Genomic DNA, 21,289 nt, shown 5'->3' on the forward strand with positions numbered 1-21,289 from the left:
TGATTCCCTTGTCTCTACGTCTATGTTCAGAAGGAATTTTAACACGCCACATGCAGTCTTTTAGAAAGAAAATTCAATATCATATCTGACCTTCACTACACTACTGCCTGAAAAAGAAATGTCTTCTAGTCAGGCTGTTTGTTAAGAAAAAGTCCATTGTGTATCCTTGGAGGCTAAAAATGAAATTAAAAATGGTTAATAATAGCTCTAGCTATATTACACACATTCTGCTTCTCTTTTGTGATTTTGAGTTGAACTGTAATGTAGGTCACAGGTTCTCTCTATCTGTCATCATAAACTAAACTGAAACGTGTCCATGTATGAGCAGCTGTCTCACACCGGATGTAAACAGCACAGCTGTTTTTGTCTTTTCGGGTTGTTGTCACAAATGGATCGTCAAACTATGAAACTATTTATACATTTTCTTGCTTATCTGTTGTATCATTTTGGGAGGACAAATTTGACTTCTCATCACCATGTAAAGCTATACTTAATGTATTTGAGCTGATATCAATGAGATGGTCCATCTTCTTGTCACCTGAGGTTTCGGTCTCCTGATAACTGCTCCCATTCTGCTTTGCTGTCGCATCGGTATTCAGGATGACTGTTTTCGTCTTTTCATTTGTTCCATTGCTGTTGGGTTGCGATGTTCGGGGGTCTCTGACAGTACTGAATCCGGTCTGTACCAGCGACAGCGTTCTCTGATTTACCTCTGGGTGCTGACAACGGTAAAGCCCACGAAATGCAGAGCGAAACTTCTGAGACATGGCATTGTATATGACAGGGTTTATGGCGCTGTTGGCGTACATGCACGTCCGGCAAAACAGGAGGAACCAGTCGTTAAGGTAGGGCGTTGATACAAAAGAGTTGATCAAAACTAGCGTCCGGTATGGCATCCAAAGAAGGGCAAATAGGATCACCACTACAGCCAGCATCTTCGTCACCTGTTTGGAAGAACAGAGAATATTGTTTAGGGCCAAGCTTAATAGATTGTTCAAAAATATACGGCGCATAAGCCTTAAAGCATGTTGGAGGATTCATCATTGGGCCTAACATGCCACAACAACCCTGGGGTGGAGGGGCGGGGATGGTCAAGGTCAAGGTCAATGGCACCTTTGTTGTGTGAGCTTTTTCACCCCTGGTAATAAGCCTGGAGACCATCGGTGGTTTTTGGGCCAGAAGACCAAAGAGGACCGGTAAACTAAAAACTTTGCTTTCAAGTTCAGCTCCCTCTCTCTCTTACTTTATTTTCACTTTACACATTTTCACCAAACTTCCTGTATACAACACAGTCTGATTTGGCTGATGTCACATGAGTCCTCCTAGTCAATCAACACCCAAGCCTGGGTGCCACTGACACAGTGAGTGTATGGCAGCGCTTCCTGCATATCAGCTTCTTCTGTTTTACTCTGTGCCATTTCTCATGCTGATGATGCTAAATTGTTTATTTCCCTTCGTTGTTTTGATCATGTAAATTTACTTTTTCCACATTACGTACATTTTGTAACCTTGCAAAGCAGATGGATACGCCCGTTTCCCTGTTTTTCACTGGCAAATCCATCTTGCAAACTCCCATCTGAACCGTTTGGGCCCTGTTAGAAAGTGACAGGACCAAACAGCTACGAGGGGCAGTACTTTCAGGTGCAGCAGATTCGTGACGTAAACAAGCCGCAGCAAGAGCTGGTGCAGTTATGGAGGAAGAGATTAGCGTGGATGTTGCTAAAGTTTTATCAGAACTTGACGACATTTATCGTTAAAAAAAGAACAAAGAACAGCAGTGAGTTGTTTTCTTTTCAAAAAATGACAAAAGTCGAGTACTTACATGTCTATAGTCGCCATGTTTCACATTATTCATCAGTAGCTGCGCATGCGCAGCTTGCTAGCGGCTATGTCATGTGCTCTGTTGCTCTGATTGGCCTGTAGAGATGTGACAAACAGAACTTTCACCCAATCATACTTAGAGGATTTTTCAAAGCCACTGCCTTTTCTCAGTCATTTCCTATTGAAGCTTTCCCAGATGGTGTATCAGGTTATACATTTTTTATGTCATAATAAATGCACATTGGTTACAGATATTGGTTATCAGCCTCATGAAACTACTATAAATCGGTATTAGTGAGGAAAAAAAACAATACTGGTCACCCTAGTCCTAATATCTGCTGGAGCTCAATAGCTGAAGAAGCAAACAGGAACAGGACCATAACATCTGCAAAAAGCAGGGACAAAAACCTGAGGTCCCAAAACCACAAAGCAAACTCTACAGTTACGTTTAAGGCTTGTTATTCATTAAGTCATATCTCTTTGACACCACTGACAGATCAGACCTGTGGACAGTCAAACAAAAAGCTGATTTTGAATCCAATAATCCATGGGCAATTTGTTAGTTCCTTCAGCTTCTATAATAGTTGACACAGAGAATCATACAGTTTGAGTGCTTGTATATATGCGGGACAAATGCACACTACACGTAATCAGGTGTGAATACAGTTACATTATTTATGCTTCACAGGGTGTCTGGTTTGTAGCAGTGCGAACTGCATCAGGGTCAACAAGGTGAAAAGTGTATCAAGAAAGTGAGGGAGAATGAATGAACTTTGTAACTGAACCATCTGCTCAGTGAACTTAAGAGGCAAGTCAGTCAGCCTTGAGAAATAAAGTGAGGAAAACGACTGTGAAGGTGGTGGAACGACACAATGAAACAGTCAGAGAGTGCAGGCTATGGATGGGTAGCATTGAGCATTAAAGCTATTTTCCAGAAACCCCCTTACTGGCCAGAAAGAGAGCCCCATTGAGTTGCAGGAATTGAGTGGAGCAGATATGGGCTCAATAAATTATTCTGAATGTCGTGCAACACAGATAACCAGGCATGTTGCCACTGAGATGCTATTCATCTCAGCTGTTCACAAAGACGAGACCTTTACTTCTAGTCATTAAGCTGTTGTGTCAGTTTAATCATCAATTCTGGAAGACAGCCCTGGATTCATGTTCCTTGAGCTTGTTGAGCTGGAAGATCAGAGTGCAGATGGCATAGCCAAAAACATATGACACAGTGGTCATGTGACGCTCTGGAGAATGAGCTAGACTTTTTTATCAGATGCTTTCTTTGTGAGCTATAAGTGGAGACAGTTGGTAAAACAAGCTTATGTTGACCATCCTTTCTGCCAAGAAAAGCTTTCAAGGTGATTTTTTGCTCCTCCTATAATAAAGAAATGTTTACTGATGAATTAACACAAAATGCACGCTGCACAAAAACTCCAGCAAGTACCTTAAATTAACCCTTAAGTCATCATTCTTATCCCCCCAAGATATTAAAATTTGTCTTAGGCTTCATGATTGTTTCGCGTCAATAACAAATAAATCATAAACTGCTGCATCATTAACATGTTTTCTTACCATTGTAACATGTTAATGATAACATGTGTTGTAATATTAACAATAATAACATGTGTAACTGATGCTTTAAAAACATCAATCCATCAATTCTAAGAAATCAGTGACGATGGAGATACAATAAGAGAGAAGAGTTAGATGCAGAGAGGAAAGGTAGATACAAAAAAGATAGAAGAGGTAGATGCAGAGAAAAGATGGAGATCAAGAAAAAGATTGATACAGAGAGAGAAGAGGGAGATACAGAATAAAAGGATACAGAAAGAGAAGAGGAAAAAAGAAATGGAGATTTGGAGAGAGAAGATGATGATACAGAAAGAGGAAAACACGGAAAGAGAGAAGAGGAAGGTATAGAAAGAGAAGAGGGAGATATGGAAACAGAGAAAAGGGAGATACAAAAGAGAAATGTGGAAAGACTGAGGAAGATTCAGAAAGAGAAGATAAGGATACAGAAAGATAGAGGAAGTGTTTTGTAACTGATGCAACAGTTGATTTGTAACTGGTGAATACACCATTTTTTATGAGAAACTACAGATTTTGTATGACAAACTAGATGATACAGCCTCTCATCATATGATTAATAGCACCACATTTGGTCAACTTTATGTATTTTCATTAAAACAAAAGTGATTCATATTCAATAACACTGTTAAACATTGTTCTCCTAATCATTGTTTCATGAGCAATATAAATAAAGAGAAATCACAACTCTTGTGATGAACGTTTTCAAAAAGTATTGATTTCATGAAGTTAAAATAATCTTGACACCATTAAATGAAATTGATGAATTTATTTCTGCCTTCCTTAAAGAAAAATTATTAAAAATTAAAGAATTATTATTGTTTTTTTAACAAGACATGAGTAGACATGAGAATGTCCTCCAGGATGTCTGAAGGGCCAGCACATGAGACGTGTAATCTTCAGACTGAGCTTTGGGGCTGTCCAGTGAGAGAGCTATGGGGCACTTCAACAGAGAGTACAAAGTCACTTGACTGGAAACATGACCCCCGAGCAGGAGAGACAAAGTCAAACTCAGTTTTCTGTGCTTGTGGCAAGCACACATCTCTGGATACTTGCAAAAACAGCTTAGAGCAACATTTTCACTTAGGCAAAGAACAAGATGGTGTGCAGTTCTTATTCCAGAAGGACTGCAGGATGGAACATTCTATTTATTGTCTCTTTTTATTGATCTGCTGGACAGTCACATCATAACTTCTGATTAAGTGACCCTTAAGGTTTAGAGGTCACTGTCTCTACAGACAAGCATGTCTGCCATACAAATAAACTTCTCTTTGAAAGTTAAAGCTGACCTGCCAGGTTTTACAATAAAAAAAACCTCAATAATGTCAAAGTGAAACAGACTTCTACAGAGTAATGTCAATTAAATAAGTCACTGCATAAATATTCACACCCTCAAGTCAGTGTTTAGTAGATGTACAGTACCACTGGCTGCAATCACAGTACTGAGTCTGTGTGGAAAGGTTTCTATCAGGCTTCCACATCTGAACACTGCAATTTTACTCCATTCTTCTTTGCAAAATTGTTCAAGCTCTTTCAGATTGAACAGTGGATTAGGCATGAAAAGCCCTTTTCAAGTACAGTCACAAATTCTATATTTGATCGAGGTCTGGGATTTGACCTGGCCACTCTAGAACATTCACCTTGTTGTCTCTGAACCATTTCTGTGTAGCTTTCACTATTTGCTTTGGGTCATTGTCTTGCTGGAAAATAAATCTTCTCCCACTCTTGCAGACTGAATATGACTGCCCTCCTCTATTCTCATGTATTTCCCGCATTCATTTTGCTCTCTACCTTACGAGCCTTCAGGGACCAGCAGCCGAGAAGCATTTTTCTTTTAGCATTTTAGAAGATTTTTTTTTTTTGATCCATTTCCTGACATGCTTTTCAATAACCTTTTCTCTGAGTTGCTTGGAGTGTAGATCCACCAGCCAAAAAGGTAAGTGAGCAAAAAAGAATCATAATAGACAATGACGTGCTCCCCACTGGAGTAAGTTTTCTGTCAACTGAGAATTTTGACATATCACAGATTCATAATGTTGCTAAAAAGGACCAGTAACCATGTGTGAAAGAAAGAAGGGATGACCACTGGCACACAAGATGTGGATCTTAAAGAGACAGTCCAATAGAATGAACCTTTTTTCTATTTACTCTCTACAAAGCACAACTGACAACACTGTCAACAACTGTCACAGAAAAATGCTTTGACAGGATACAGAAGTCAGCGAGTAAAGTGCAACACAAAATGTGTGTTAAAAATGAAGCCATGCTGAGGAGCAACAAAGCCCATTTCTTTGGGCATTCACTTGAGGCTGGCTGCAAAGCTGGGATATCCTCATTTGAACTCATGTTTCTGCCATTTTGACAGCAGAAATAAACAGTCTGGTTCAGGCAGTGGATGGGGTCTATAGCTCATAGCTCTTTTCTTCACCCCCCTGTGAGACTGCATCTATGTTTTGTACAAGAAATGTATTCATATACATCCTGCTTCAATGCTGGTATGTCATATCTTAAACAGGTAAGGATAAAACTATAGGGACAAAAGTATTTGGACGTCTGACCATTGCACCAACAGGGACTGTAATGACATTATCTTCAAATACATATATTTTGATATGAAGTTGGCCACCTATAACATCCTCCACTCTTCAATGAAGTGTTTTTTTTGGTTTTTTTTTTGGTTGGAATTTGTGCCCATTCATTCTGTAGAGCATTAATGAGGTCAGGAGTTGATATTGCACAATTTCTGTTCTATCAAAACCTGAAGATGCTCGATGATGTTGAGAGCTCTGTGTGGGCCAGTCAGTTTCTTTCTTTGTCTTTTGTGGGGGGACAGTCCTGTTGGAATACAAAAGGACCTTCCCCAAGCTGTTGACACAAAGTTGGAAGTATAGCATTGTCCAAAATTTCTTGGTATGCTGAAGCATCAAGGCTGCCCTTCACTGGAGATAAGGAGCCTAGCCCAAATCCTGAAAAACAGACCCATACGAAAATCCTTCCTCCACCAAACTTCACGGTTGGCACAGTGCAGTCAGGCAGGTAACATTTTCCTGGCATCTGCCAAACCCAGACTACCCCATTTTTCTGTCATACAGAGAAGCCAGATTCATCACTCCACAGAGCACATTTCCACTGCTCCACAGTCCAGTTTTGTTGTGCTTTACACTAATTTATCTGATGCTTGGCAGTGGACTTGATGTAAGGCTTGCATGCAGCTGATCAGCCTTGGAAACCCATTCTATGAAGCTTCCGCTGCACAGTTTTTGTCCCAACATTAATATCAGTGGAGGTTCGGGACTCTTTAGTTATGGAATCAGCAGAGCATTGGCGACTTTTACGTACCATGCGCCTTGGCAGTCATAGACCCCGTCTTCTGCTTAGTGGCTGACTTGCTGTTGTTCCTTAATGCTTTCATTTTCTAATAATTCCACTTACAGTTGACAGTGGAATATCCTGCAGGGATGCAATTTCACAAACCATCCTATCACAAAGGTGGCATCCATCACAGTATCACGCTTGAAGTCTCTTCAAAATGACTCATTTTGCCTTTGATATGTCTTCTTGGAGTTTCTTTCCAGCCTTTAATTTAAAAAGCAACAAGTTTTAAAGAAGGGGGATTGTCTTATTAATCAAGGTTACAAAGCCAAACATTTAAAACATGAAAAATGTAGTCGGCGAGAAAGCTAAATAGTCAGCATGAGCATCCAGTTGCATAGTGATGTAGGTGTGTTTCTCTGTATGTACAACACTCAGCATGCTTTGACCTTCCTCCCCACCCATCACACCCCCCACCCCACTGGCTTGTGACCATGGAAACAGCTCAGACATTTCTGGACCCCTGTGAGACAGCGAAAGGGAAACAGAGCCTGCCAGCCAGTAAGACTCAAGTGATTAGTCTTATCAGTTGCCAGTGATGCTGTGCACCTCCTCCCTTCTGGCCTGACCCTTCCATCCATACCTCCATCATCAGCCATTGTAAAGTTTATAACATACCTTTGTTCTGCTTTAACAATCCAGCTAATGCTTGGATGCCTTTGCTTGGCTGGCATAAGTTTTTCTACCAACAAAAAAAGCATAACAGATTGTTTAATGAATGATGCACTGGCATCCTCCAAGGAAATTTTAATTGAGATAAGGCTCTGTGTCCACGTCTTGAGTGTTAAGCTGGTGAGAGCCACCTCAGCAGGTAGATTAAAAAAAGGAAGGCTATGCACTTCAGAGTGTTTAATTGAACGTCATTAGGTGGGGAGTAGAGCAATCTAATTATCTCAACGCTGCAACACTCAGAAATAAAGCATCAGGTCACATTTTAAGTATGCATATTATGACTGTAATTATGTGGCTGCAGGAAAAATGAGTGTGAAATTACAAACATATCAGATTCTTTGCTGCAAACGGCCTCTTTGGAGACTGTTTTCAGCTATGGGCACAGTGAGTCAAAGAATTAGCCTCCAGTGCTATTGATTCACCTGGGGCATTTAGGTCCCACATCTCTCCTTCAACATGCACTTGAGGAGTTCACAGACATGAAAAACACCAGCATTAAAAGCATGCAGCATTCTCACACAACACTGTATTAATCTCCAATCATAAAAGTGCCATTCATTGGCAGACATAACCTTATCAATCTCCCATCAGACTGAGCTGGCCTATCAAAAGATGGATGAAAGAGCGTGAAGTGCCTATTGAAGAAGTGAGAGTAAAATCATCTGCGGTACTGAGCACACTTCAATGTAAATCCCAAATCACATTATGCAAATCTTCTGCTCCTAGATGGAGCCCCTTGAACACATAAGATTAGGATCTCCTTTCTGCTCTCACATAAGAGTTCAGTCTCTCTGTGGTCGGCTTCTCATGCAAACTGACACGGAAACAACTTATGCTAAAGGAGGTAATGAAAGGTAAATCACCCAAGACTGGGGACATTAAAGCCCCACTGCCTGAAGAGTAAATAAGTTACTGTTAGTTTACAGAACAATGTCTTTACAAAACATAAATGCTGAAACTGTATACCGATACCCTCAGCCTGCAGTCCCAAAAAGGGCTGTAATAACTGCACTAAAATCCAACTGGCAAATTGCCTGAACAACAAATTCTATCCTATTCTCTTGGTCTGCGTTGGCATTAGTTTGCAATCGTTATGGGTGGAGTTAAGTGTTGACGGTGTGTATAATGGTTGCTGCTGCAGCTTTAAGCTCAGATGTAGCTGTAGAAAAGCATCAGTTTAATCAGACCCTGACCACATTTCTTTATTATAACAGGAGAAAAGCGTTACACCAACAGCTCCTCTTGTCAGGTAAGATGTTTTTGCATGTCTCCTGATTAGACATGAATTTTAGCTACCAACTTCATCCTCTTTGCTTGGGTTGAATGGTGGTTGGCATCCAAAGTGTTGCATTACAGCTGCCTATAATATTGTAAAAAATGTCTGTGAAAAGTCATATCTAAATGCAAGTTCTTGCATTTAAATGATGATTCACTATACTATGGAAAAATCAACAACCCAAAAAGCACTTTAATTTATAAGTTCATGTAAATTTGTTTGAAAGCTGCCTTCTTCCTGGCTTTTGTATATTTTCATTTTAAGTGTGATGCCCAAAGTGCGGCCTGCAGTGATGCCAGGGGCGCTCAGCAAGGCCAACTAAAACCAGTTTGCAGTGTTTTTCACTGCTAGCAAAGCATGGCAAATTTCAGGAGATAACATCCAGGTAGGGCTAATAATCAATCTATAACAGATATTATAACTACTTTAAAAAAGATATACTCACTGGCCACTTTATTAGATACACCCGTTCAATTGCTTGTTAACACAAATAGCTGATTAGCCAATCAGAATGTAGACATGGTTAAGACGACTTGCTGAAGTTCAATCAGAGCATCAGAATAGGGAAGGAAGGGGATTTAAGTGACTTTGAACGTGGCATCGTTGTTGGTGCCAGACGGTCTGGTCTGAATATTATGGAAACTGCTTATCTACTGGGATTTTCACCAAGCAGCTCTAGGGTTTACAGAGAAAAGGGTCAGAAAAAGGGAAAATACCCAGTGAGCAGCAGTTGTGTTGCTAAAAATGCCTTGTTGATGTCAGAGGTCAGAGTAGAAGGGGCAGATGTCTTTGAGACAAAAGGCAACAGTAACTCAACAGTAACTCAATAATCACTCGTTACAATCAAGTATGCAAAATACCATCTCTGAATGCACAACACATTGAATTTCAATGCACCTGAAAAACAATGGACCTTAAAAAGGTTGCCATACTCCAGCCATTGCCACATCCTCCCTATTTTGAGACTGGATGTTTCAGTGTATCAATTAACGTTTATGTGATGTTTATGTGGGGATGTGGTGTGGCTTGAAAATTTTTTATCTGCCAAAAAGGGAACAGAAATAGTTTGAGAACCAGTATTTTAGTCTATTACAGTCAATGGCAGCACCAATCTTTCATCCACATTCTCTTCCTTTGTAACAACAAAAACATAACCGCCTCAGAAAACATGAAAGCATGAAAAAACATGAATACTTTATGGGGATTTATTATCAGAAAATCATAACATACCTTTAAATCTGCTGGCCATGACATTTCACTCCTAATACTTCCATTATTCCTGAGATACATGTCATATTGTCTAATATATGGAGGAAAACATTGAAATGTGCTAGAGCAAAAACAGCTTCTCAAAGGTTACTGTGAACATCATTTATTCCCATAAAGGTCACGCTTTGTGGTTTGGTAGTTTCAGCGAGAGAAGGCTGAGTGACAGCATGTCAGTGGACTCTTTCCAGCTCAGAGGAAATTAAAAGGAGATAGTTGGATATCAAAAGAATTGATGTCAAGCAGCGTGTTGCTGTGACACGTCAGGGTCCAGGTACTGGCAGAAGTCAGGCTTAAAATGATATCTGGCCTTTATAATTGGAACATGTCTTTCTTGTCAGTGGTGCTGTTCTATAAGAGGAAACGATCTGCTAACAGATCCAACCATCAGCCTTCTGCTCTTACAATCAAATACAAATCTAAGGGGTGATGTTAGAAGGAAGAAATTAACCGTGCAATCATAAAGTAATCACATATGAATAAAAGAGTTAAAGGTGGTTACTTACTTACTCTTATCCCCTTTCTTCCTCATTCTGATGCTCGGTTTGGACTTGGTGACCAAGTTTACATGTCTAATATTGGTTTCTGTCATGTAATTGGCTGATGAGATTTTTATGTTGCAGTTGAGCAGGTGTACCTAATCAAGTGATTGATGAGTGTGTATCACAACAAAAATTCCCATTAAATTTTCTCTATTTATAGTGGGCATGTTTCTGATTAAGACTCTTTTTAGCATTTCTATTTCTTTTCATTAAAGAATACATTATTAAAGGGACTATTGTCAGTTTGACATAATTTACACTTTGTATGAGAGTGTGAATTACTGTGAAAATCCCGAGACAAAGACACACATCTATGCACCAGAGTGTTGTTTTTGTCCTTTACATCGACTAAGCTCTAAAGGTATAACAGCAAAAGAAAAAACAGTTCCTGAAAATGATTCTTGTTGACACTTATTAAATTAAAAGCTTATAAAAAGGCTGCATTACTAAATCCCCTGAAACCACAGAGCAAACAAAAGTCAAAGCTGCTTTTCCAGTGATGCAGACAAGACTGCCATGACCAGGGAATACAGGCTCATGACATGAGTAACAAATACAAGGACGTAAAACTTCAACCTTCAGACAGGGATGTCCTCTTCTAAGGATTTACATTGTTGAATCTAATCTTATCTGATCTGAATCTTTTGCCCATAGTCAACTGATTATTGGATATGATGTAATGTGATGCAATGCCATACTGTCAGATTTAATATAATAGAATATGATATTATACAGCACAAACAAAATGAAATAATGCATCATGAAGGAATTTGATATGACAAAACAAAAAGCAAAATCTGTATGATACAATATATGGTATGATACCAAATTATATGATATGATGCCAAATGCTACAATGCAATCTGATACGTTATGATATGATGGGGTATGTAAAATTCAATATGGTAGAATACAGTATGACATGAAATAAAAATATGTGACATGATACAAAACAGTGTGGTATGGTATGATAATAGGATACCATGCAATCTGAAAATATCAAAGGCCAAAATGTGTGGCTTAATATTATGCCCATTACTATATAAATAAAAATTTACATATTATATATTGCGTTAACTAGAAGATATACACCGTGTTCCAAATTATTATGCAAATTGGATTTTAGTGTCATCAACATTCAATTTTTTATCAGTTAAACTCATGGATGGTATTGTGTCTCAGGGCTCTTTGGATCAGTCTCATATACCTGTGATAATTATTTTGCCAGGTGAGCCCAATTAAAGGAAAAATATTTAGGAAGGACGTTCCACATTATTAAGTAGGCCACAGTTTCAAGCAATATGGGAAAGAAAAAGGATCTCTCTGCTGCTGAAAAGCCTCAAATAGTGCAATGCCTTGGACTAGGTATGAAACCAGATATTTCATGAAAACTTAAGAGGGATCATCGTACTGTGAAGAAATTTGTGGCTGATTCAGAGCACAGACAGGTTCATGCAGATAAAGGCATAATGAGGAAGGTTTCTGCCAGACAAATTCATCGGATTAAGAGAGCAGCTGCTAAAATGCCATTGCAATGCAGCAAACAGGTATTTGAAGCCGCTGGTGCTTCTGGAGTCCCACGATCCTCAAGGTGTAGGATCCTCCAGAGGCTTGCAGTCATGCATAACCTACTATTCAGCTGCCCCTAACCAGTGCTCACAAGCAGAAACTGTTGCAGTGGGCCCAGAAATACATGAAGACTCATTTTCAAACAGTCTTGTTTACTGATGAGTGCCATGCAACCCTGGATGTCCAGATGGAGGAGAAGTAGATGGTTGGTGAATGGCCACCATGTCCCATCAAGGCTGCCACGTCAGCAAGGAGATGGTGGAGTCATGTTTTGGGCCAGAATCATGGGGAGAGAGCTGGTAGGCCCCTTTAGGGTCCTTGAAGGTGTGAAAATGACCTCTGCAAAGTATATAGAGTTTCTGACTGACCACTTTCTTCCATGGTACAAAAAGGAGAACCATGCCATCTGTAGCAAAATTATCTTCATGCATGACAATGCACCATCTCATGCTGCAAAGGATACCTCTGAGTCATTGGCTGCTATGGGAAGAAAGTGAGAGAAACTCATGGTGTGGCCCCCATCCTCCCCTGACCTCAACCCTGTTGAGAACCTTTGGAGCATTGTCAAGCAAAACATCTATGAGGGTGGGAGGCAGTTCACATCAAAACAGCAGCTCTGGGAGGATATTCTGAAAGCTTGCAAAGAAATTCAAGCAAAAACTCTCCAAAAATTCACAAGTTCAATGAATGCAAGAATTGTGAAGGTGATATTAAAGAAGATGTCCTTTGTCAACATGTAACTTGGCCTGTTAAGATGTTTCTGAATGAAATAGCTTTTGATTTTGGTAAATATGACCTCCTAATGCTGCAAATTCAACAATTGACCATGTTCAGTTCTTTAAAACCTGTAAAATATTTCAAATCTCTGTTGTGCATAATGATTTGGAAAAATACATTTTGAGTTATTTATTCTGGAAAAAAAAACAGCTCACACTGGGAGGTTTGTTCAATAAAATTTGAATTATGCTCTAACGGTTGATGAATTGAAAATTATACTGGCTGTTATTTGCATCGACTAATTAGGCAAATCAAAGAAAAATTTAATTTGCATAATAATTTGGAACGCAGTGTATTGCAAGAATCCTTTTATATAAAGTCAAATATACTTAAAGTAATATAAACTCATAGACAGCAAATGGCTAATTTAGGTGATGAATATTCATGTGATCAACATGGATGACATCAAAAAAAGCCTGTCTTTGTTCAATTGGCCATATCATGCGATACGAAACAATACGATATGACTTAGATCAGTGTTTCCCAACCCTTTTTCCTTGGAGCCCCCATTCAACTACCCAAGAAAAGCGGAGCCCACCTCAGGATCCAAGAGAGAGGAAAAAGTGACATATGCTGTCAAAAATAAACACAGATTTGAATCATTTCACTAATAAAAAACCTAAAAAAGGCCAATGCATGTTTTTCTTATCAAAAGACCTTTGCATAAACAACATAATAACTGCTTTATCTTGGTTTTAATCAATATTTGCAGACCTAATTTTGGCAGCCTCAGAACAGACAAAGTCTCACACCCCCTGAAATCTTTGGACCCCCCCCCCCGGTTGGGAACCAATGACATAGACGATTACAGCTGAATTATTGTAGATATTCAAAGAAATATAACAAATGAATTATCTATTCCAGTACATTTCTTAGTAAATATTTCTATCCCAACCAAACAGTTACAGCAGCCAGTTTCAAGGCTTGCTTTTGTCTCCTAATGCTGTAAAGTTGTCAGAGAAATACTATTTTATTCCGTCTTATTGAAGCTGTTTTGTAAAAAATACTTTTTTCTATAAACAAATATGTAAATCTGTTAAAAAGTACTGATAAAAGAAGAAAATGAAACTTGCACTTCTGGCTCAGAGCAATCTCTGACACTATTTACTTTTTTTAAATGCCATGAACATTTTCAAAAGACAAAATGTAAACAAAAACGATGCCCTTCTGGGCCAACAGGGCTTCATTTTCGACCTTTCATTGGTAGAAGGCTTTTAAAGGTAGATGCTTTTATAAACAAAAAAGCCTGAGAGAATGTTCCAACATCCAAGAGCACAGAGAGAAAGCAGGGCTGCTGAGCAACCCCTTCAATCTGGATGAGAGTGAGTTTCTCACTGAGAAACATCGGTGATTGCTCAGTCTAAAGAAAAGAAGCCATTACCACTAAAATTGTCTTCAGGGTCTCGTAACAGCCGTGACTGAGAGCAAACAAGAGGGCCCTTTTCAGAGACATCATCAACGCTGTTAAGAGGGAATCATGGCCTCTATATTCCCAGCAGATCACAAACACAGCCAGGGATGTGGAGGGTCAAATGTGACAGAGGCTATCGCACAGCAATTACTTGACGGTTAGGACAAGTTTTAACAGAAAGGACAGAGAGCACAGAAAGGGTTAATGGGAGCAGGATTGTGAGACAGACCTGTTTCCTGGAGGAGAGTGCGCTTTTTGGCCGGCCTTGGCGTCCTCCCTTTCCCGCCTCAGAGGCTTCCCGGCAGCTTCGCCGTAGCGTGGTGGCGCTGGTGTCAGGATGGTTGGGCAGAGGGCTTCAGGGACACACAGAGCAGGTAAGAGAAATCAAACCCCAGGAGAAGAACAGCTACTGACTGCTCCTCTTGAGTTATCAGTCTACCCACAATGAATGGCTCCTGGGATGGCCTGTTTACTGAGTACAATAGCCTTGTCTTTTACTTTTTCCACTCAAGAAAAACTAACCAAACTGTCCCATTTGGGAAGTTCTTTTTCAAGTTATTCTGATTCCACATAAACGAAGGGGAAGTCGATGTGGTTTGGTTTAATATTTGCCACAGGCTATCTTTTCAGGCTGAGGAAAGAAATACTGTAAGAAATATGTAAATATGTACTGAGTTTGCCATCAATATTTGTTGTCAGAATTAAATCTGCCTTGGTAGTTCAAGTTTGTTTGTCTGGTTCATTCACTGTCAGGACCCCGTGAAACAACCTGTGAAAGCACAGCAACTTAATTTAGAAAATCAATCTGACAGCACAAAATCCAATCTCTGCTTTCTGCTTAAGGCTATTCTGAATACCAGTGACTGGTGTGGACCCCTGGCGAGATGTGAGGCAATCATAAATACACTTTTCAAAATTCAGTTTACCAGAAGCAACCTGAATATTTATTCTCTATTCCTCAAATGACTTTTTAGACTTTTTTTTAAGAGACTGCAACTCACAAATGTGATACAACACTTCTCATATTTTCATAAACTTCAAAGGGGAATTAACAGATGTGTTTTGGCCTTCGGGCACAGATAAGAAGCTTCAAATATTCAATTGATAAATTATCATATTTGTTAAGATGAATCTGTCAGCAGATACACACAAGATACACACATTTATACCTGGGTTTCTGTTAATGGCATGCAGAAGGACACTCCACTCATCATACAAACTAAGAACAAATGGGATTTAATTAGATACTGACTTTTAAGGATATGGCATAGAAGTCTTTGTAAAAGTGACATTTATTATAGTATTTCACAAAAGACCTTTTTGAAATTGTATAAAATGAAGCAATTGAAAAGTGTTACTATATCAAATAAAGTTGCAATGCCTCAATATTGAGAACTACTTTTACACTGAAGCCTGAAAGAGTCTTCCAATTGCAATGGCAGATTCAGATTTCCTGAGATGCAGAAAGACTTACAAGATAATAATAGGTCATGTAACTGTCAATGACAACTAAGTTCCTTGAAACTGTAGGGGGCATTGCAACTTCCCTGGCAGGTTTCAGGATTGTGGTTCAGGACTGTGGCTGTGACCATTGCCAATCTGGATGAGGGGATGGTGCTGCAGAGTAGTGAGGTGCTATCAAATAGCAAAGCTTATCAGTCAAATAAGACTAGATTGAATTGCAATAGATCGCACTGTGAGACATGTAAATGTGCATTAATTGCACGAAAAATTTTCTCAAAGGTATCACAATAAAACAGCAAGGTTGTCAATTTCAGTAATTAAGATTTTCCTCACTTGACCTTTAGCCTGGTTGGCTTGTTGAGTTGGCTTAGTTCCCATTTGTGGGTCAGAAATACAAATTCATGTGCAAAAATGAGAAGACATTTTTTGCATCATATACCCCCCTTTTACACTTATGATAACTAAAATAGGTGACTGTTTGGAAATTAGTCTCCTTGTTTCAGTTGTCATGAATTAGGAGTCCAATATATGCATGAAGGCAGGGCATTTTAATATGGTGCTAACTTTAAAACAGCCTAAAGTAGTCTTTCAAGGACCTGGGATTTAGTCTCCCAGGCTCTTTAGTTCAGGGAAGTTGCAGCCAGGGTCCAAGGGTGCTAATATTTTAAGGTAGCTTGTCTGTCTGTCAGTATTTATTCTCATCCATCCATCTGTTCAGCCATTCTTGTGAACCTGGCTTCTCAAGAACCATTTAAGGGATTTCTACACCTTTGCAGGTGTCCACTCTGACTCAAGGTTGCACTGATTGGATTTTAGAGCTTGATGCTGATAAGCAAATACCATCTTAAACAATTTTTTCTCAATAAAGGGGCATTCAGAGGGCTATGTTTTCATTGATATGGTTTGGGAGAGCTTTTGTTGTACCTGAGGTAGAGGATCCGTGCTATGAGGCCATACAGCACGATGGCGAGGAGCAGCGGGATGACGTAGAAAATGGCAAAGTCGATGAGGTAGATTGGCAGGTAGAGCTCCCGTTTCACTTTGTAGCCACACTGCACATGTCCATCCTGGCTGATCTGGATGACACACAGTTATCATAAAATACCATAAAAACATGCTCCTGCATACAGGCTGGCATATAAAAACCCCAGAACTCTTAACACAGTACTACTACTTAAGGAAAAACTCAAATCTTACTATACTTTCTTATTACCCAACACTAATTGCTGTGTTAACAGTACATAGAGAAACATTTCCATCAGTTTTGAGTGGTAATTACATAATTATTCAAAAATATACAGTACTGTGTGGAACTTTAAGGCATGTTTGGGCCAGAAATTGAGGCTGAAGTAATGCATATAATGGTGACTGAGCAGAAAAGAGGATCGACACAGCCCAAGTTGTGCTCTGGATGGGCATCTGTTGAAAGAATTAACAATGTCCACATCTTCAGGGCAGAGTAAGGGGTAGATCTGGCAGGTAAGTATGGTCTTGGGGTACTGTCTGAGCAGGTAATAGTCTTTGGTCCCTCTGTGGATGGCCCAAGGGGCTGACAACCACCAGTGGTCTACGGGCATACTACCAGGGGTGAAAACTCCTGGACAAAAGAAATGTCATCAAGCTTGACCTTGGCTGCCTAGTTCTGGCACATCAGTCCCTATGATGAATCCATGGTGCCTAAAACTTATGCACATGACTGTTTATGTTCTCCACTCTTCATGCTTTGGAAGCTAAGACATTAAAACAAAATTTTAATCCAAAATATGATTGTCTGACCTGTATATCCACCAGGAAAAACCACAGCATGCAGTAGATGCAGGTGAAGATCCAAACCCCAGCAATGATCCGCTTGGCCCTGGACACTGTGCACACTGTCTGAGCCTTCATTGGATGGCAGATAGCGATGTACCTGCACGCAAAAGGCAATAGGGGGTTCAAACAAATCATGAAAATGATCATGCCTGTCAATGAATTTACCCACAGACCCCTGTTGTCATGTACATACCAATATTCATTAAATGTTTTTTCCTTTGTGCTACAGCAGAGATTAAACTGCTTTGGAAGCTATTATTTTATTAATTCCAGCAGTTTGTAAGGAAAAATACATGAAGTCAGTTCTTCAGATTATTGCCATGGTTATACAAGGGATTTATGTTTTATCTCTGTTTCCCTGGCTGCACAAAAAAAACAAGAAAAACAATTCCTCAACATCAAATCAGCATCTTAACAGTGTTTATAGTTGTATTTCCTTAGTGAATTTAAAGTGGCTATTGAAATGTTCAATATATTACAAATAAATAACTACAATGCATTGATAAGTCACTCAGAAAAGGAAATGTACTGCAGTGTTATCCCATCATAATTCAATGACCACCATAGGGCTCTGTGACTTGAATATGTGTTGTTTTAAAGCATTTGCTACAGAGACTAATTCTGTCTTTTGGAGAGAGGCAGTCTCTTGATATGAGGGATGGGGAAACATGTGAGAGAAAAGTCTAAGGCCAACCAGACATTTATATTGCATTTGGAAAGTACTCACCTTAACTTTTTTTATTTCCATCATGCCGGAGCCTGATGCTACAATTATTAAAATTCATGTTTTTCTCTCTTTAATCTACACTCAGTATCCGTAATGGCAGTGAAAACAGACTTTTAGAAATATTTGCAAATTCATTAAAAAATAAAATAAACTGAGATATCACATTGACATAAATATTCGCACCCTGTACTCAGTACTTAATTGAAGCATCTTTGGCAGCAAATACAGCCTACAGTATTTTTGAATATGATGACAATATGACAAGCTTTGAACACCTTGATATTGGGGTTTTCTGCCATTCTTTGCAAATCCTCTAAAGCTCAGTCAGGGTGGATGGGGACTGTCAGTGGACACCTGGTCACTCCAGAGGATCTCTGGAGCTCAGTCAGAGTGACTATTGGATTCTTGATAACCTCTGATAAGTTCCCTCTTCCCCTATTTCTCAGTTTGGACAAATGATAGGTTCTTGGAGATGTCCTGGTTGTGCCAAACTTATTCCATTTGAGAATTATGGAGGTCACTGTGTTCTAGGAAACCTTCAGTGCAGTGGATTTTTTTGCAGCCTTCCCAAGATCTGTCCCTTGCAACAGTCCTGTCTCTGAGCTCTGAAGGCCATTCTTGACCTCATGGCTTGGTTTTTGCTCTGATATGCATTGTCAGCTGTGAGGCCTTCTGTAGAGAGATGTATGCCTTTCCAATCAATGAAGTCCAATCAATTTAATTTACCAAGTTCAAGATGTAGAAACATCTCAGCAAGGATTCAGAGAAATGGGAGACACCTGATACAAATACAGTCACATTATGTGTGTCCATCTAAATATGCCATTTGCCACATCTACTGTATCCTCCTTTATTTGTTATTAATATGTAACAAATACAGTAGATTGTGGCCTGATCATTCCAGACAAACTGCTTCACTATAAAGTCAAAGTATTCCTCAATAGCTGCTCAGGAAAGTCTGAAAATAGTTTAAAGTCTTTGCTTGTACTCACCTCTCCACGGTGAAGGCAGTGATGGAGCAAGAGGACACGTTGATGCCTAGGTACTGAAAATAGGTGATCCCCAGACAGCCAGCGTGACCAAAAATCCATGTTCCTGTCAAACTATCTGCCACATTAGGCAGCCCCGCCGCCACAAGCACTGTCAGGTCTGCTATAGCCAGGCTGACGAGGTAACAGTTGGTGGGTGTTCTCATGTGGCGTGTTTTGAGGACTACAAGAACCACCATGATGTTTCCCACGATGCCCACGCCACACACCAGCAGGACGAGGAACACTGATACCGTCTTGTACTCCAACGAGTCAAAGACGGAGGCGCAGGTACTTAGAGAGATGTTTGTTGGGGTGTCGAATCTGGAGCTCCCGTTCTCGGTCATTGCTGCTAAAAAATGTTGTTTGTTTTCCCCAAAGAGTTTTCTAAATGAAGGTTTTGTTCACTTAAAAAAAGCTAAGTGAAGAGAGGTATGGATTTGAATTGTTGCCATGTTTTTTTCTGTTTCATTTAGAGAATTAACCTTCATTTAAAGCCTGGTATGACTGACTTTATCTAGAAACAAAGAGAAAGCTGTTGATTTGCTCACTACAAGTCTGTTCCTTGTGTCATTCAGAATTACTCTCTTCCTTTTATCTAATGTAGAGAGGTGGGAAGAAAAGCCTGCTGAATATGATAATCCCACGACTTTTAAATTCCAATCCGGCTTCTGTTGAGTCACCTAGAAACAGAAAATGAGTTCAATTAAATGAATGAACTGGGTTTAATGGGGAAGCAAACATTTGGATTGGCTTTGTACTTTCACATATCAGAGTCAAAGAGGTTAACAAAAACAGTTTCTTTCTATTCCTCCCTCAGGTGTCTGCAGTTCTGGCCAGAATCAGCTGATGAAATGAGGTTTGAAGAAAATTGCCAATGCATTTAAATACAGAATACATTTTGAAAGCAAAGGATGAAACAGCTAAAGAACAACAAAGACTGGTAATTTAAAAATGCATCTAAAGAGGGACGTTTAAAAAGACTAGTGCAGTAATTGTAAAAAAAAAAATATATATATGAGCAAGTGTTAAGCACTAAGTTCATTACTCAGGTGTATTTTTAATAATGAGCCATAATTGATGTATTTGATTTGTTATCCTACAGGGCAAAGTAACGTAAAGCTCCTAATGCATACAAATACTTCAAGGTTTCACATTAAATGGATACCTAAAAAAGTACACATGGAAAAAAGTACATGACTATTGTGCTCAAGTAAAAGTATAAACTATTTAATTTAAAGTTTTCTTTAAGTACTGAATAGTGAGGAGCTACTGAGAAGTGGTACAGTAAAATATATTTCTTTATTGGTAATAATAACAAGAGAATAGATCACCAGCCTGGTTGTTCAGGTAATGTCAAACTTCTATAATAAAGTAAAATACACTGCAAAACTGACAGCATGAGGGGCACTGGTTTGGCTTGGTTGATGGAGCAGGCACCCTTGGACAAGGGGTGGGAGTCACTAGTGGCCCCACGATATATTATCACAATACTTAGATCACAATACGATATTATTGCAATTTTAATCATTTTGCAATCCATCAGTATTGCAATACCATATATTGAGATATATTGCGTTCCATACATTTTTTTTTAATATTTAGCTGGTTTAACATTAGCCTTGCCCTCATCAGCTATCGCTTCCTCTGGGTCGTGCAAGTGAGGCGAGCTCTCATGTTTGTCATATTATTCCCATACATTTGATATAAACACCGATGCAGCGTTCCTAGTGTCTTTCTCTGGTGCTGCCTTATTTGTTGTACTAACTCTCTCCTTCTCTATGACTGTCATTTCTGCCCAACTCACTGGACAAAGAGCGCCACAACATCATCAAGTGGACTGGAAAAGCAATTGGTTTCATTTTTCCAGTGTCACAGACTTCAGTTCATATTAGCAATTAATTTAACAATAATATTCACTTTTTCATTATATATCTTTAAAAGTGTCTATATTGGTCCACACTA

At 39.3% G+C, this 21,289-nt stretch overlaps 1 protein-coding gene across 1 annotated transcript; it reads right to left on the bottom strand.

Annotated features, from left to right (window-relative positions):
* Positions 1-413: 413 nt before the first annotated feature.
* Positions 414-19,671, bottom strand: trhr2 (thyrotropin releasing hormone receptor 2). The gene is made up of 5 exons (XM_041795189.1): positions 19,289-19,671; positions 17,534-17,666; positions 16,682-16,833; positions 14,523-14,646; positions 414-944 (listed from the first exon to the last, which is right to left on the bottom strand). Exons 1-5 carry the CDS (start codon positions 19,669-19,671, stop codon positions 414-416), a joined length of 1,323 nt encoding a protein of 440 aa, XP_041651123.1.
* Between the last annotated feature and the right edge of the window lie 1,618 nt (positions 19,672-21,289).

The sequence above is a fragment of the Cheilinus undulatus genome, linkage group 9 (assembly GCF_018320785.1).
Source record: "Cheilinus undulatus linkage group 9, ASM1832078v1, whole genome shotgun sequence".
Lineage (NCBI taxonomy): Eukaryota > Metazoa > Chordata > Actinopteri > Labriformes > Labridae > Cheilinus > Cheilinus undulatus.

Excerpts from the sequence above, each read along its gene's own strand:
- trhr2 (XM_041795189.1), bottom strand. The coding sequence starts at position 19,671 with ATGACCGAGAACGGGAGCTCCAGATTCGACACCCCAACAAACATCTCT. Across the intron at positions 17,667-19,288 it reads ACTGCCTTCACCGTGGAGAG|GTACATCGCTATCTGCCATC; the intron begins GTGAGTACAAGC and ends TTTTGCGTGCAG. Across the intron at positions 16,834-17,533 it reads TTTTCCTGGTGGATATACAG|ATCAGCCAGGATGGACATGT; the intron begins GTCAGACAATCA and ends TGTGTCATCCAG.